Genomic DNA, 18,617 nt, shown 5'->3' with positions numbered 1-18,617 from the left:
GCTTTTCACACCTTGTGAGAAGTGTGCTCCCTCAGTTTTAGACATTTATGCACAGCGTACAGAAGTCTTTAAACCTGGATTTACTTTCCAATCACTTTAGTTTTATACATTCATTTTGTCTGAAAAAGCTACACAAAAAGTAGAATGCATTATCCAAACATATAGAATACTATATGTTTGGATAATGTGAAATATCTGAATGATACCATCTATATTCAAGTATCTATACTAGATTTTATAGGTATGAGGATTTAGCAATTGTTATTTGGCTCTCCTTTCAGATGTCTGGCAGATGGACCAATTATTGTTAATGACTAATGTCTGGGCTCACACAGGTGGAAAAATAGCTTTGCTAGTCTTTATATAATGATTAGTCCCAACAGAAATGGATCAACAGCTCCATTTCTATCAACAATTATACTAGAATTCTGTTCTTCACTTCCAATGGCCTCACCATCATCAATAAATTACGTGATTATATCAGAGACTGAAACAACTTGATAGATTTTCATAGAATGGTAGTTAATAATTTGATATAAAGCATCAAGGAAAATTGCTGTACTGTCTGGGACTTGTGAATCCTTTTTGCTGTCCTGTTACAAATAAATAAGTGGAGAACTGATGTCATGTGAGCTGTAGAGTGACTTCCAATGCAATAGGAAAAATCAATTCCAGCCAACAAATAGTTGTTATTGCTTAAGAATTAGACAAATATTTAGCAACCGTGCAGTCTCCTAGGAATTGACATATTAACCACCAAGTATTGGATACTAACCTCTTGCTTCTATTCATCATGACTGCCCATTCCTTAATGCCACAGCAGGCTGTTCCATGGGAAAAGCTTTTTATGTAGTATGCCTGGACATTTTTTTTAATTTTTCCACCACCATAACTTCCTTTGAAAGTGAAAAATGCATTTTTGTGATTCTTGATAAGTGGAGGAATATCATACATTTAATAGTGTTCGGAGTATCTAAGATGCTGCCATCTTAGCTGGGGAAGCTACGAATGAAGCAAATGTAGATAGCACAAGAGAAAGGTGTGTAGAAACATTTATTCTGGGAGATGAATTTTTAAAAAGAGGGGGAGGGGGTTAAACTAATCCTGAATTCCAGGCGGGAATGTGCTACAGGCAAGTGAGGTGTTTAATTAGAATCCTGGCCCCAGAGAAGATCTTTTATCTGTCAGCTTCCCGTCTGTGACTGTGGGGGGTCAGGAAAGGGGGAGTTGGGGTGGGGATGTGACAAAGGTGTTAAGGCAAAGCTAATTCACACACCAGAGATAAAGAGAATTGCAGGCCTTCTTATCAGGCAGCTGTCAAATTCCAGGCCACAGTAGTTTGATAGAATGTGTAATACTGGAAAGCTGCCTCTTACTGGGAGAAAGGATGGAATGAGCAGGCATGTGAAAAGAGAGCGAAGGAAGGCATGAGAAATAATCTCCCTTAAATTACTGGAGTCTAGACGGCTATAGCCACTTTGTTCCTTGGAACAGTGTGGGTCCCAGGTATTGTACTGCCCCAAACAGAATAGCAAATAGCCCCCCTGCCTTGACTGTCAAGTTTCATAATATCCTAGGCCAGTTATATCATTTGGCACCTGTTGCAGGTATCTTTCAAGTATTTTTCTGGCAGTATAAAAATAATCACAATAAATTGAATAACCCACAAATGCCTACCTGCCTCAGTATATTGGCAGGAGTTGGCCCTGGCTGTGAAGTAGCAACATCTTTTGTTCCACAGGGATGGCCAAGCTCACAAATACGATGTTGGAATCAATTGCATCACTCATGGTCATCAGTGTTCACCATGTCTTTGGCCCTATCTACACTGCCATATAATGCAGATTAAAACAGTGTATATGGGCCATGTATATGCATATAATGCAGCTCAATGCAATTAAACTGCATTATGTGAATATATACTGACTATATAGATGTGTGGTTTGTTCCAAAGGCAAGCACAAATCGCCATTGATGTGATGCCAGAAATATAAATTCATATGCTTTCTAAAAATATATAAATAATATCACTGGTTACTTAACAATATTGAAAACAGAGGGACCTTAAATAGTGATTGGGAACATGGAAATACAGAGCTCACAACATCTTTAAATATATCCCAAGAATGGTGGCACTTACAACAATCCTATAAAGGTTTTCTGAGAAGTGAAGTCATGTTGAATTCAAGGAAATTTTCTTACAAATGGATATAAGGTTGTCAAGAATGCTAGAGGCATACTTAATTTTGACATGGATGGCACAATTCATTTATCCCTGTTTGTATCTCCCATTTCTTCTAAAAAGCTCAAAGGGGATATACATGGTCACAGCTGTTGTCGTTATGTCTAACTCGTGGCAACCTTATCATAGGGTTTTCTTGGCTGGTTTTTATTTAGGGATTTACTAGCATCTTCCTCATTAGACTGAGATCCTTTAACTTGCTCACGCTCACTCAATGTATGCCTGAATGAGCATTTGAACCCTGGTTTTCCAGAATCCTAATTCAATACTCATGCTAGACCTTTCTCCATCATGATGCTTCTCTACATACACAAAGCTATACAAAGAGGCATTTTGGTATAAAGAGATCCAACATGGTATAATAATTTGAGTATTAGATTACGATTCTGGAAGACCAGAATTCAAATCCCCACTCAGACATGAAAACCATTACATGATATTGGAAGAGCAAACTCTCTTGGTGTTAAGAGGAAGGCAGTTGTGTGTGTGCTGTATCACAATTCAGAGCTTTGGCTCCTTCTCAAGTTCAAAGTATCCAAATAAAATAAACTAATACAAGTTCCAAATAAGTAATTATTCGATTCCATCTGAGTTTGTCAGTACAGCACCGACATCATTTCCATGCTGATGGCAATCTTGGAAGTCAGGTTGGTTTTGTGCTGATAGTAAGTGAGTGACTTCGATGATACTTTCAGGACATAACATTTTTAATGTTCATTGAAAGATATTGATTAGGTCACATGTCAGAAAGAATTGGAGGATAAGATGCAAAAGGCATTGAAGAAGCATTGTAGTTTATAGTGTGGTCAAACTACTTTCTCACTGCCTAGTTTCATTTCTTTTCTGTAACATTTTGATCTTAACGCCTCAGACCAACTTAAAGAAATTCCTCAGCAGAATCTGTGCTGCCCAGATGACATCTGTGTCCTACTTTTGTTATAAAATGCACAAGTTTAGTGACAATGAGCTTAACCTTATTGGGAAAAGTAATGTGTAAAACAGCTCTTATAAGGCCAAAAGAGTGAGAGAGAAATACTAGCTGGATTTCAAGCTACATAGACATACACATGCACACAGAGCAATTAAACTGCCATAGGCAATCAGAAGATTCCAGATAAACCAACTCCTAATACTTCTGATAGTTTAATGTGTGAATGATAGCTCTTGAATGTTATTCAAATTCTTGAAAGAGGCACCAGAAGCAAAATATTCAGAGTGTCAGCCAACCAAGTATGCCCTCTTTCTAGATATTCCATTCTGAAACCAATGTGCTTTCTCTTTGGACTGTTAACATTTTATTTTTCCTCTCATTAATTCTTTTGTTGGTAAAGGGGCTTTATTGGCAAACCAAGGATTGAGTGGTGAGAACAATCTGCATGAACTGGATAATTAATCTATTTCCTCTCTCCAGGTTTGTCAGCTCATTTAATTATCCCACTATGGCAAGAAGTGTCTCTTTCCATGCAGATGATAGAAATGTATGTTAAAATTGGCAGGCAGTTAGATCTTGCCACTGTTTTCTGACCTGTGCCTTGTCAAACATATCTTTTAAATCTGTTCTAATGGCTCTTTCCCTCTTTTTCTCGCAGAAAGTCTACATAAATATGTTTACTTTCCTTCTTCTATAGTACCTCTATGATGGAATGGACATAAGTAACTTAGCAGTAGATTTTGCTGTGGTGTGGAATGGGAACTTCATTATTGACAACCCAGAGGATTTGAAAGGTAAAGATTTCTTTATTTTAATGTCTTTCAGTTGATGGACATTGTGGGGTAGATAGGTATCCATAAGGAATTTTTCAGGCTCTTTTCTCAACCATTTGAGATAATTGTGTTGGTTAATAAAAGGTATTGTTTCATTAAAAGTAACCCTAGGCTTCTGAACAGTCAGGGTTTTGCGGTTGCTTTTTTACAACAGTAAAATACTGTTTTTATAACACAGCATTATATTTGTCTGACTTCCAGATCTAGCAGATGTATCCAATAAAAGATACACACATATTTCAGTTATTTTAATTTGAGAGAAAGATCAATTATATATTAACTATAACTGTTTATCCACAACAGGAAAAAGGTATCTGGAAGTATGATTCTTTTTGTTTTGATTTTAATTGCTGTTGCACCCCAAGGCAGCATGAGCGCTGGAAACCAAACAGAGACCAATAATCATATAATATCTTTATTAAAACAATTATAAATTCAGGAATGAAAAAGTGGAAAGGATGAGTGAGCAATAGTCCTTTATGATAAGGTATGAATTAGTCCAAAGAGTTGAAGAGATATGTCCAATATTAATGTCCAAAGTCCAGAAACCGAAACACGCTCAAAACTGTTGGGAAGTTCTTGAGTGGGGAAACAACAAGAAAGCAAGAGTGAATAACAAGGTCCAAAGTCACTAGGAAGTCTTTGGTATCAAGGCAGGAACAAGACGAAGCTAAAAGCAATCTGAATTCAGGAACAAGGCAAGGACGTGAATTTACTCCGGTTTAAATCTGGAGTCGCGGCTCGGCTTGGCCGCCAGGAACAGGAGACTTGGCTTGGTGAAATCAGGGAACTGGAGTCGATGAAGTGTTCTCAGGAGATCGCTACGTTGACACCGCAAATTGTTCACAGTGTAGGACACTTTTATGGAACTTAGATCTAAACAGCAAAGGGAAACCAAACTCCCCAAAGCTTCCCAAGGGAATCTCCTATTCATTATCCCCTCTAGATGCCAAACGTTGACTCCTTCGAAGCCCTTGTTTTTCTGATCTCTGGTGATGCAGAAACTCCCTTCTGTTAAAGGATACATTCCCTGGAGAACTGAAGACATCTGGTTCTACCACGGGAGTAATGTTTTCAGTATCTCTCCCAATTAAGGAATTATTGGAGCTATCCACAGCTGGGGTCTGTAATTGAAAGGAGCTCTGAGAACTAGGTAAAAAGTCAGAATACGCTTCATCCTGGTCAAAGTTAATTTCGGAATCAGGTTCAGAACCCAAAGGAGGCTGGGGTATAACACTTGCATATTTTCAGGATTACATCTAAACTCTTTCTTGAAATAAATCCCAGTCTCCCCCTTCCCCTTGTGTTTTTCCTGCTCATTTCCCCTCTCACAAATCATATAACACACCTAGATTCATGCAAAAGTTCCAAAATCGATTTTTGCCAATTTCCACTGAAGCTTTTTTGTTGTTATTTAGGAGTAAGAATGCCAAAGTACTTTAGCAATGTTATACTATATATTGGGATCATTTTGTTTTGGTAGTGGGCCGCAGTGGTGCAATGGTTAAACCCTTGTGCCAGCTGAACCCCTGACCAGAAGGTTGAAAGTTTGAATCCACGAGACAGGAAGTGCTCCCGTCTTGTCAGCCCTAGCTTCCCAGCAGCATGGTAACACATCCCCTGGGAAACGTCTTTGTAGACAGCCAATTCTCTCACACCAGAAGCAACTTGCAGTATGGTTTCAATTTGTTTCTGTCACAATTTTTAAAAAAATGTTTTGGTGTAAATATTCCTCGTTCCCTTACTAGAGCCTTGTTGAAACAGTGTCCTGGAAATAATAGCTGTATTTACTGGGAGTGGATATTTTAGCCAGTTCCATGATAATAAAGGCAGCCAAGTAGAGACACATTTAATTTTAGAAAATATTAGGTTAATTTATATTGAACTGGAAATTGTGAGCACTTGATAACGCCCAGAGTTTCCAGCAAATACTTCAAGTTAAAGATAAAATCACATGGATCTCCCAATAAACTTGGTTTGTATAGGAACTAAACCTGGGACTTTCAATAACATAGTAAGGGGAAGAAGGGGATAAATTTTTGAACATGGGCATCTGAACTATATACTATAAGGTGTGAAATATTCTATAAACTACAAAATATCAACATTTCAGAACCTATAAGAAGTATCACAAGCAAAAACCCTATCAAAGCTGGCAAGCCCAAATGTTTGTATGGTATTTCTTAATAAGAAGTTCCTCGGGCAGAAGACCCCTTCTTAAGGTTCATAGAATCATAGAATCGTATGGAAGAGACCTCGGGGTCCATCCAGTCCCACCCCCTGCCAAGAAGCAGGAAAATCGCATTCAAAGCACCTCTGACAGATGACCATCTAGCTTCTGTTTAAAAGCTTCTAAAGAAGGAGCCTCCACCACATTCTGGGGCAAAGAGTCCCACTGCTGAACAGCTCTCACAGTTAGAAAGTTCTACTGTTGAAGTGGAATCTCCTTTCCTGTAGTTTAAAGCCATTGTTATATGTCATAGTCTCCAGGGCAGCAGAAAGCAAGCTTGCTTCCTCCTCCCTATGACTTCCCCTCACATATTTATACATGGCCATCATGTCTCTGCTCAGCCTTCTCTTCTGTAAGCTAAACATGCCCATCTCTTTAAGCTACTCTTGATAGGGCTTATTCTCCAGACCCTTGATCATTTTAATCACCCACCTCTGGACACATTCCAATTTGTCGACATTCTTCAAGTCTTGATTTTGTTTTTGTTGTTGTGCTTTTGGAGAGTAACCATTTTATATTTCTTTTCCGTTGCTCCCTCTAATATCTATCCTCCAGAATACCCCACTCCCTTATGACCCTGTTCGATGTGGTTTTATTTTTATGTCTTTCTCACCCCGAGTTTTAACTTAATGTTCATGTGGTCTGCCCTTGTTTTCATTGTCTCCTTGTTTTATTTTGTAATGGATATTATTTACTGTATTGCTTATTGTATTGTATTGTGTTGTGCTGTTCTTTTATATGCTGTTTACATTGTATTGTTTTGGGCATGGCCCCATGTAAGCCGCCCCGAGTCCCCGTTGGGGAGATGGTGGCGGGGTATAAATAAAGTTTTATTATTATTATTATTATTTTAAAAACCCAGTTTCTCGATGTCCCTTAAATTTCAGCCAGAGGCAAGGAAGTAGAAATTTTAGCTATCTCTGTGTTCTTTTTGCGTTATATTCTCAAAGGCCTTTAAAAACTGGAATTAACAACTACATATGAATACCCTAGTTCACCATGTTGAGTCCTATACTCAATTCTAGTCCTGTAAAGGACCAAACATAAAAAGCTTACAAGTAAGTGTGAGTGTTCTTTTTACACTACAAAACTTGCCTTTTATTGTGCTGTATATACCCTGCCTGTGGGGGTTTCATCCTCAGACATTAATCCCTTCTGCTTAATATTCCTGTTATAAGGTAGTAAGTCTTGAAACAGCACAGGGGCCATGCTAATCTTCTCTGTATCATTCCAATTTTAGTATATGTGTTGCCGAAGCGAGCGCATGTCATCCTTGTGTAGTCATTAAATCACTCAATAAAAACTAAAAAAAAGTAAGTCTTGAAACAGACAAATAAGGTGTTTTCTTTGGAGAATTCAAGACTGTTAGAAAGTAGAATAGCTTCTCCTGATGTTTATGCTCAACCCACCTTTTCCTCTGGCATGTTCATTCCTCTTGGGTTACAAGGGAGTTGTAGTTTACAGTGTCTTTGGAATTAATCACTGGAAAGAAATGAAAAATACAACAGCATGAACTCTGTCAGACAACTATACTCTTGAGCATTCTTGGAAACATCCAGGATAAAAAAAGTTCACAGTCTGCCATCCCTCGCCCTTTTACTATTCCCCTGCTAACAACTCCTTCCCAAGTACATTTGCTTAGGGCTATTGGGTTCGGATGATTGGCAGAAAATGGAGTATGAGCCAAAGCCAGACTTGAAAAGGGACTTTAGTTTGGCTAATAACTGGCCCATAACTTTCTGAACAGAAAAAAATCACTTTCCTCCACTTCTGAATTCCCTGACATCTGTACTTTAAGAATGAAGTCCTTTGACACCTGGGGGATGGAAATAATGAAGACATTCATTATAACATGGGTTTGGGCATTACTACTTTCTCTCTTTCTAAAAACAACCCTTCTATCTTTACCAGTCATTGAAATAAATTGTAAATTGATGTCCCCATATACTCAGCAAAACTTTTATGTCTATCATTTAAGATTAAAGTCCTAAAGACTGTGTTTGACTTATTGAAAATTGAAGTGTAACCCCATATGAGTCCTGGGAGCTTTTGTCTTGAGAAAATGTCTTGTACTATGGAGAACAGCCATATAGTGTATTCTGCTTTAATTCAAAGGCTCCTTTTCATAGGCTTTTACTCTGTATTTGTATTGGTTGCTTTTCGCTATGGCAATTTTAACATCCATTTTTTTTCTTCATTGTTGTGGACTCAAGTTCAGCCATGATTTTGTTGGTTATGTAGATGCACATCTGCTTCTCCTAATGTATTTCAAGTATATAGCATTTCATTTATAGAAAACTAGCTATGCCCGGCCACACGTTGCTGTGGCTTATGGGAATCTTTTGTTGGCCAGGTGGAATAGCAGTGAATAGCCTTGCAGCCTCAAAGCCTGGCCATTTTTTTCTTATAGGAATCCTTGTTTGCTGAGGTGGAATACAATTGAATAGGCTTGCTGCTTGGAAGGCTGGGTACTTGCGTTCTGGGGAAATGGTTTTTTGGCCAGCTTGAATTGCATTGAATAGCCTCGCCGCTTCAAAGCCTGGCCGCTTTCTACATAGGGGCATCCTTCATTGGCCAGGTTGAATGGGATGGAGTAGCCTCGTGGCTTCAAAATCTAGGGGTTTTCTATCTAGGGAAAATCTTGGTTGGCCAGGACGAACAGCACTGAATAGCCTTGTTGCTTGTAAGCCTGGCCGCTTTCTACCTTGTGGAATCCTTGGTTGGCCAGGTTGAATAGCAATTAATAGTCTTAGTGTAGCAGGTATGAATGCTGCAATTAGTCACCTTGATTAGCATTTAATGGCCTTGCAGCTTCAAAGCCCGGCTGTTTCCTGCCTAGGGGATTCCTTTGTTGGGAGGTGTTAGCTGGCCCTGGTTGTTTCCTGTCTGGAATTCCCATTTTCAGAGTGTTGCTCTTTATTTACTGTCCTGATTTTAGATATTGTATTGTTCTGTATTATTATACCACAGTAATTATTATATATTATATTTATAGTCTTATATTATCTGCTTAGAACTGGATTATATGAGGCCCCTTTTAGACAGCTGTATAAAATCCACACTGAAGTGGATTATATGGCACTGTGGACTCAAGACAATCCAGTTCAAAGCAGATACTGTAGATTATTCTGCCTTCGCATTCTGGCTATGTGGGTTGCTAGGATACAAAGTGGGCGGGGCCTACCCTGCTGACTGGCAGCAAGGGGAAAAAACAGGTTTTCCTCGTCCTTTAATTTGGACATTATTTTTCTAAGTTTTTTTTAAAAAACATATTTTGGATGACTATGTATTTTGTGGCCAAATTTAGTGTGATTAGGTTCAGTGATTTTGTTGTTTACTCCAGAATCTCATTTATCCAACATTCGCTTATGCAATGTTCTGGATTATCCAACGCAGTCTGCCTATTAGTAGTCAATGTTTTTGTAATCAGTGTTTTAAATTCATTATGATATTTTGGTGGTAAATTTGTAACTACAGTAATTACTACATAGCATTACTGCGCATGGAACTACTTTTTCTGTCTAATTTGTTATATAACATGTTTTGGTGCTTAATTTGTATAATGATTAATTTGATGTTTAATTGGCTTTTCCTGAATTCCTTCTTATTATCCAACATATTCAGTTATACAACATCTGCCGGCCTGTTTATGTTGGATAAGTGAGACTCTACTGTATATTTAGAACTGGATTATATGAGGCCCCTTCTACACAGCTGGATAAAATGCACACTGAAGTGGATTATATGGCAGTGTGGAGTCAAGATAATGCAGTTCAAAGCAGATAATATAAGATTATAAATGGGTTATATAGCTGTGTGGAAGGGTCTTGAGTCTACACTGCCATATAATCCAGTTCAAATCTGATAATCTGTATTTTATAGGCAGTGTGGAAGAGGCCTAAGTTAGGCCTAACTCTGCCTGTCCTATGGGTTGAGTGGGTTGCTAGGAGACCAAGTGGGGCTTAGCCTTCTAACTGGCAGCAATTGGATACAAACAATTATTCCTCTCCCTCTAATTAGGAGTTTATTTTTCTTTTCTTTTTGTTGTATCAACCTAGAGGAATGGATGAGGGTTGTACTGTCAATTTTCAAGGTTGTGGGGTGTTTAGTTTTGTTGTTTTATTGGTCGCCAAGATTCCATCACTCTTTTATATATATAGATGGACATGAAATTTTCTTTGGAGAAAGTAAAGTTTGATAAAAAAAAATCTCACACCTTTAATTGTCACCCTTGTTTCCTTCCTGTTGCTATGTACTGCATCATTGCCCAGTTGTGACAACTTTATATAAAGCAATCTACATTTGACAGCCCTTAAACATATAAAGGCTGTAAACACTGGTCACCATTTACACTGAACCATGAACAAGATCTGTAGTCATATTTTTTTTTAATTCAAGTTGATTGCAAACAGCATGTATTGTATACTAAAATATGTACTTCTGATGAGTAAATTTATGCTTAATTTGCCAAAAAAAACTATTTAATGGTGTCTGCCAGTACAGGTGGAATGCATAGAAAAATACACATGGTATCCAAGTCAGTTGTTATAAGACTAAATCTCTGGCAGTTCAGATCAAAGCAAGCCTTGTGCAAACAGCAGACTTGCTCCATGAAATGAATACCCATTAAACAATCTGATTTTTATGGCAGCAAGGACATCCATTTAGTGGGTCCTGTTTGTTCCCATCTGAACTATGTTTTGCTTTTGAGCACTTTTGACGTTTACTGTGGAACCTGATATATTGGAAGTCCCGCCAGGCTCCCTGGGAATGGAGACATTGTTTTCAATGAGGTCTTTCTTGGTTGAAACCAGCAGAGGAAACTAAACAAAGAGGTTTTGAAGCTTGCCATCCAATTCAGGCATGGAAGAAATAATACCTAAGAACATCTGTGGAAAGATTCAACAGGAAGGAGAAAAGTTTATATACCCACATTGTGCAAACTCTCATGCGCAAGCAGAGACCTTACATAACCTTTAACATAGTTTTTGAGTTCTGTTTTTGGTTGTAACATGACTGCTGCCATTTACATAAAACTGGAGAGGGAGCCACTAAAACAGGGAGAATGAGCAATTTATTCTACAAATGTGGAAAAGCTTAGCTGGTTCCTTGCACCTCAGGATCCTTTTGACTGTCTCTCTGAAAACAGTTAGATAGTGAAAGTTAAATGCTTCCTTCATAAGCCTCCATGTCAGAATTTTACAAGTGCATATTTTATCTTTTATTTTGTTTTATTATTTTTCCCAATCCATTGGATGGACACATTCTGATCTCACTGAATAGCCAGAATACTGGATTTAACAACAGGCTTGCCAGAAGGACTAACTTTGCACATATTTTATTTTGCAAACTCATTTCAATGGTTTTTCCCACTTTCCAAATTGGGGCCAACCTGCCAACAGTTTCAGTATGTCATATCTGCTTCTCAGCATCATCATTAGTTAAAATTTAAAATTTAAGGAGAAGGGAGCAAGCTTGTTTTCTGCTTCCCTGGAGACTAGGATGTGGAACAATAGCTTTAAACTAAAGGAAAGAAAATTCCACCTGAATATTAGGAAGAATTTCCTCACTGTGAGAGCTGTTCAGCAGTTAAACTCTCTGCCTCAGACTGTGGTGGAGGCTCCTTCTTTGGAGGCTTTTAAGCAGAGGCTGGATGGCCATCTGTTGTGGGTGCTTTGAATGCGATTTCCTGATTCTTGGCAGGGGGTTGGACTGGATGGCCCATGAGGTCTCTTCCAGCTCTATGAGTCTATAATTCTATGAAACACTGTTTGGGCCAATATGTTTGAGATTTGTTTATAATGTACAGTTATATTTTTTTCTATGAAAATTATATTTGTCACAGGTGGCTAAAGTTTGAAGATATTGTTTAGAAGTCTGGATATGGCAGTACTATAGAATGTCTACATTTTGGGTATAGTCCTGTATGGATTCTGTAACACAACATGAGTCTGGAAAAATCTTTAAACTTGGGAAAGGAAGATTCACCAAGCAACATAAGACAACAAATAATGATTATTATGGTTTTCAAACTCTAAAGAGCTAGTTGTGATCTTTAACATTTGCTTTGAACAGAGGTCACCATATGACTCAAAGAAGCTTCCTTGGCCAACCTAATGATGGAGTTAGCCTTGGGTTCATGGTTGGATAACAAACATGCGTTGCCTAACTTTGCAGGATGACCGGTAAATGCGCTAAAACAAGAATTTTAGTGACTAATGTTGTACAAGAATCAGCAGAAACTTCTGTTCATACTTTCTAGCAAATGTATCTCATTTGGTTTGGCAGGAGCCTGCTGCTTGTCACTCACCCTCCTATTTTCTGTCTCCACAGTTCATCTGTACAAGTGTGCAGCCCAGCGGGAAAGCTGTGGGTTGTGCCTGAAAGCAGATCAGAAATTTGAGTGTGGCTGGTGCACTGGAGAAGGAAGATGCACTTTGCGTCAGCACTGCCCTTCTCCAATTGGTGGATGGGGAAGGTGGCTTGACTGGTCAAGCAGGAATGTCAAGTGCTCCAATCCACGTATCACTGAGGTAATTAAATGGGTTTTCTTCTCTCTCTTTTATGTTCAGTTCTTTATTTGTTTGCTTGTTCAATTAGTACTTACTATAACTTTCTTTTGTAACAAATCCAATTGTTGGTATTCTAAAACTGTCTTAATATACATATGACAATAGATATTATTGTCTTCACATATCTGGAAACCAAAATTGATGTGAAGCAGCTTGTGGAGCCAAGAAATTTTAACTTGAAGAGATTTCACAATAGCCATCTTTATGTATCTGAAAGGATTTTGTGTAAAAGCTGGGCCCCATTTATTTTCTGCTGCCCCAGAGACTAGCACAGAAATCAATTCAAATTACAAGCAAATAAGTTCCACCTAAATATTAGGAAGAATTTCTTGATAGTTAAGAGCCGTTGTCAGAGGTCCTTTCATCAGTGAGAGCTATGAGGCTATGGAATCATGGGGCTCACCCATGATGTGATCTTCACAATTGTTTCTACATCTCAAAATGGTTGTACCTCATAGCTTCTTAGACCTTTTCAGCACCAGGCAATATTTTATTAATAATAATACATAATAACTATATTTTTAAATCCTGCCCCATCTCCTTGAGGGGATTTGGGGCGGCTCACATTGTGTTATTATCATGCAAAGTCAAAAGATTAGCAGAGGTGTACTAGCAGAAAAAAAAATCGTGGAATCAACCAATCAGAATTATATTTTGTCAGCCTCTGATATTATTTTCTCCCCTCTAACTCAATTCTTTGGCTTCAACTGTGAAATTTTATGGATTTGGTTGGGTTTTTTTTAAAAAAAATCATCAGTGTTTTGTATCTGGTTATTTATGTTAGCCAACTTTGGAATCCACCTAAAATAGTTAAATAAATGTATTTTTAGCCAGATGGTCATTTATACTTATTCTAAAATTCTACTGCCTGTACATTCTGCAGAAGAAGCAAAAAAAAAAATGTGTGTTTTAAATCTGAGGAAGACTCAGTTGTAAAAACAAATACTGCATTGGTCTCAGTTTATTATAATCATCATTCTTCCTTACTTTTCTGCAGTATTCTTTCCATTGTGTAGATCACATTGTTTTAAAACTGAGTTATCTCAGAAGTCATTGGACTGATTTTGTGATATGTGAAAGCCCTGACTATTCATTAAATCTCCCTCTTTGGATCTAATTACATATGGGTTATACCTCCTGATTGGGAGGGAGGGACAGTCAGTCAATGCCATTTCATGACATTTCTTCATGCATATGGGACAAAAAATCTTTCATGAATAGAAGCTTATAATTTGCTCCTATTAATTCCATTTTCATCCTTTCAGTGTGCTCAAGATGTCATATGTAGATATGAATTGACTCAATTTATACTCAACTCTGTGAGAGATATGGAGTTTCTAAAGGAAGTGTGATTGGACCAAAGCCACCCAGTGAACTTGATGACTATTAAAAATGCATGTCTCTTTAACTACTACATCATTCTAGATCTCAGTTCTCATTTTGGGTCAGATTTGTTACATATCATTAATATGCAACAAAACATGTAACATAGGAAAAAGTTTAATTATCTGCAGAGAATCTCAGGTTTCATCCCTATATACCATCCTGGGAATAAATTGATAGGTTTTGGCTCTAAGTAGTTATGTGTAGTCAATTCCACCCACATACATATATATGAGAAAGTAATCTGTACCTGTTTGCAACTCATTTTGTCCAGCTCATTATAAAATAAGATGAAAGAAAGAGGAACAAATAAAGCAACATGGAACTTTGTATCAAATTAGGGCAGGATCTAAAGTTGGAATTTACTGAGTGAACAGAGGAAACTAGCAGAAGCAGAAAGCGTAATCTTTCTTTCCTGTGCACACACACAAGCCTGAAAAAAAATCTTCTGGGTGTCTATGAACATCATTCACTTTTCTTGGACCCTGTTTTCAGGCAGCCCAGAGAAGTGAAAGTGAAGCGGGTGGGGAGAACAGAGGGGAGGAGAAGGGAAGAATGCTGAATTGTGGTGCTATTATCGCACCAACATTGTGTTAAATTTAGGCCTACTATTTTTAATATATGACTTGTATGTACTTATATTAATCTTGACCACCCACACTCAGTTGTCAAACTTAGCCATCAATTTGGGGGTGTACTTTCTGCCCTTCAGCAAGCATACTAATTAAAACATGGAAGTAATTAGTCTGTAATTGATTTCTATGGATTGCAGGCTAGTACAGGGCAATAATCCTATGAAAACTTGAAAGCTAATAGAAAGTAAAGGTGCTAAGAGCAGCTTTCTGCAGCATTATTAAGACAACAAACCTAACCCTGCCCCCAAAAAAACACAATCTGTGGCCTTTATACAGGGTGTTTGAAAAAGAACTCCCTAGTTTCCATTTACTTGTTGAATTCTAGTTCTGCATTTGCTTTATTCATTACAGTGATTTATAGGTTGAATGCAAGTGTCCAGTTGATATCACTTCTAGTTATCATGAGTGTATAAAATATTACCCAACATAAAAAAGTACCTTGTCAAGCAAGTATTTTTTAAATGTTATGTTTAATTCAAATTCAGCATGGAGATTGAACAATTTGTGTTTAATGTCTGGCCAAAGAACATATAAAATTAGGCATATGTGAAACAGATTAAGCAACAGAGATATTATGAACATATGAGAGTTGCTCCGTATCCTATGGCAGCCTTTCCCCAACCTGGTGTTCTCCAGATGTAATAATTAGACAAACATTCCCACTTGAGTTTTGTAACAACACATCTGGAGGGCTAGGTTAGGATAATCTGGTCTAGAGTATGCTTTTTTAATGAAGCATGCAACTTCAGTTAGGTATAACATTCAGGCTGTTTTACATCATTAAGAACCTTGGCATACTTCATACTAGATATCGCATGCTAGATTTCTTTGGTGGGGAGAGATTGAATAAGACATGGAAGATAAAGTAGCAAGAGAAAGGCAGAGGACAGGGGAATGTGAAACAAGATCTCTTTCTATCAACTTTCTTGAGTGGATGATACTATTTTCTTAAAGGTAGGTCCTAAACACAGAACTCCTTCAACATATCTAGACAAAGAGAGTGAGTCAATAGAGCATGAACAATGGAAAATATATTCTTCAAGGGTTATTAGTTGGGTGGCTTGGTGAAGTGGTTAAGTTTGTTTATGTTTGCAGCATGCCTCTGTTTTTATTGAAATGTGCAAATATAGTCCTAGTTATAGCTATTTATATTAGATGTGCCAGATGGGATAAGGGTATTTTGCATCATTGTTTACATCTTTGAGGAGGGTGTTAGTGTGTTTTAAATAATCATAATTACATATTGTACATTATTTTCTATTTAATACTTTATTCTTAAGGTGTTTGGGACATTAAGGGCTTGAATTATGCATTTCCACTCATTGCTAACATACAATAATGCACATTCATATTGCATTTATTATGGTAGCCCTTGGTCTTGACAACAGTGTGATACAGACAGGAGAGAGGAAGTGAGAGAAAACAAAAACCCATTAAAATTGGAAGAGATGGTTTAGGAACTCAGCCATTATACAGAAAAAGGAGACTGATTAAGAGAAGGTCTTATATTGGAAGGAACACTTGTTAGTTCTCAATGAACTCAACGAAATACCACATGACTCATTCTATGTGCATTAGTTGATAAGATTGCCCATTAAAAATATTTCTTAAAATATTTATATCCTGTTCTGTATCAAAAATCTCAGGGCATCATGCAATAAAATTGGTTCAAACTAATTGAAATAATTCAAGAATTTAAATCAGTAGATGATAATATATACAGTTTAAAACCCATTAAACAATTCAATAAGTTGAAAGATTTTACAACAGTTTAAAATCACAAATATGTGCAAATGCCCAAAGACTTTAATAAAAAACCATGTCCTTACTTGGTGATGGTATGACTTCTGATTATCTGTACAAGTTATTATTTTTATTTCAAATAAATCTTTTGTTACTCAATTTATTACTTCTTGATAAGAAATATATTATTGCACTTTGTCATTTATAAATTAAATTCACTTTCAAATCCTGCCTTGAAAGCTGTTGTGAAAGCAAAGCATGGGTAGATGGTACATGGAGATACCAGTCCACACTCAAAATCACCTTCAAAGTAAGCTTTGTCTTGGTAGTTATTATCTAACCTATAGTAAATATTTTATCAGTGGTTTAGATATGGATATAAATCTTTGCTTATTTAGCTCTCACACATGCAAGCACTAAAATAGTCAAAAGTGTTATTTTTATTGTACTTTATGAGTATGTTTTAGGGCTTTCATTGTTTTGCTATGTACAAAGTAAACCACACAAAAATAACAGAATGTTTGAAAGGACAAAAAAATGATAAAAAGAATAAAAATTCCATTTTAATGCTTAAAATATTCTCATACTGATTGAATTCCCCACCCACCCTCATCCCCCAACAAGACATCTTCATTGTCCATATCCTAAAGATAGCCATGATAACTGTTTTAGCATTAAAAGATATGAAAGAAGTGAGTAGCATCTTTGATATTAAATGGAAAGAAGAAATTTCTAACATAAGCTTTTGTGGATGCAGTCTATGTCATCAGATGCAAGATTTACTAGTGCATTAAGGCACTCTGTACCTGGATGAAAAATGCTGAAAATATTCTTTGTCTTTCTAAGGTAATAGTCACAAAAGCCAAAATATCTGCTTGGAACTACGATTAAAAAATGGGAGGAGAGGATTAAAAATCCACAAATGATATATGATGGTTCATCTTGAAATTATGAGTTTTAGATTTCAAAAACCAATAATTTTGGCAGAAAGAAGCTAAACTAAAGCAGTCATTTTCAAAGAAGTAGCCGTGCTGCAGCATAATAATGAGAAGGGTTGGACAGAAATATTTTAGGGACCAGTAATATCAACCAGGTCTGGAGAGCATTTACTTGCTTATCATTCCATGAGGTATAACCCATCCTATGTCAGTCCTGCTATATATTGGACAAGGAGGACAGTCTTTATGTTACAGGATAGATGCACACAAGTCTGACATTAGAAATAGAAAGATCCTAAAACAGTTGCAGTGTATTCCTGGACATACAATATCGGATTACACATCACAGTCTTCAAACAAGGAAATTGCAATGGTAAACCAGGTAAAAGGCTACATTGAATTTATGCATTCCAATTCATGTATAGGGGAAAGAACAACGATAAACACCTCTCTCCCCCCCCCCCAAAAAAAACCCTTGGTGTCTTGTTTTTAGACCTGTTGCTAGGATTATTTGGAGCACTGATCCAGAAAATTGCATTGGATTGACCTCATCAGCTCTGATTCTTAGATGTGGTTATCATGGTTTTCTGTGGGCAAGCAGATAGCGACTAGTAGATGTCATGTGTTCTGTATCTCAAAAACTAGAACTGAACTAGAGCTGGTGCCATTTTTGGAATCAGCATGTCAAATATACCCCAAAACAGGGCTAATGTTTCAAGCTCCAATACGTGTGTTAACCAGTGTAATAGTTTCAGTGCACACTATATATGTATACTAATGAGTCCTTGCTATTGCATATATAACAAAAGGAAAAACTTAAAAGAAGGTTTTAACCCCTGGGGAGCTGAGGAAATGATCAGATGAGGCTCCTAAAAAGGTTCTGGCATTGCAAATCTATCTTGCTTGAGACCAGTATGCCTATCTAGCCCCTGTTCTTATCACATCAAACCTTTCTGGGAGCACTTTGAGAAACCTCAATATGTGTTTAGCTTACTGCAAATCCTGGAACATAATCCTCCCAACTTATGCATTCCCTCTCTTTGTCCATGCTCCCTTTTCTTTTTCGTTTTGGTTTTTTCATGAGAATTATGCAACTCCAAAAGTTCACAA

General features: G+C 37.2%; 1 protein-coding gene and 1 pseudogene across 3 annotated transcripts in view; one reads left to right on the top strand and one right to left on the bottom strand.

Moving 5' to 3' along the window:
* Positions 1–18,617, top strand: part of plxna2 (plexin A2) — a 555,589-nt gene that overhangs the window by 361,478 nt on the left and 175,494 nt on the right. For all 3 annotated transcript variants that reach the window (XM_008116576.3, XM_062978633.1, XM_062978634.1), the window contains 2 exons: positions 3,871–3,967; positions 12,570–12,769. In XM_008116576.3, the coding sequence (XP_008114783.1) occupies positions 3,871–3,967; positions 12,570–12,769 (297 nt within the window). The remainder of the gene's footprint in view (positions 1–3,870; positions 3,968–12,569; positions 12,770–18,617) is intronic.
* LOC134299072 (U6 spliceosomal RNA) lies at positions 7,409–7,500 on the bottom strand (annotated as a pseudogene).

This window comes from Anolis carolinensis, chromosome 4 (assembly GCF_035594765.1).
Source record: "Anolis carolinensis isolate JA03-04 chromosome 4, rAnoCar3.1.pri, whole genome shotgun sequence".
Classification (NCBI taxonomy): domain Eukaryota; kingdom Metazoa; phylum Chordata; class Lepidosauria; order Squamata; family Dactyloidae; genus Anolis; species Anolis carolinensis.
This window is presented reverse-complemented; position numbering and strand designations above follow the sequence as displayed.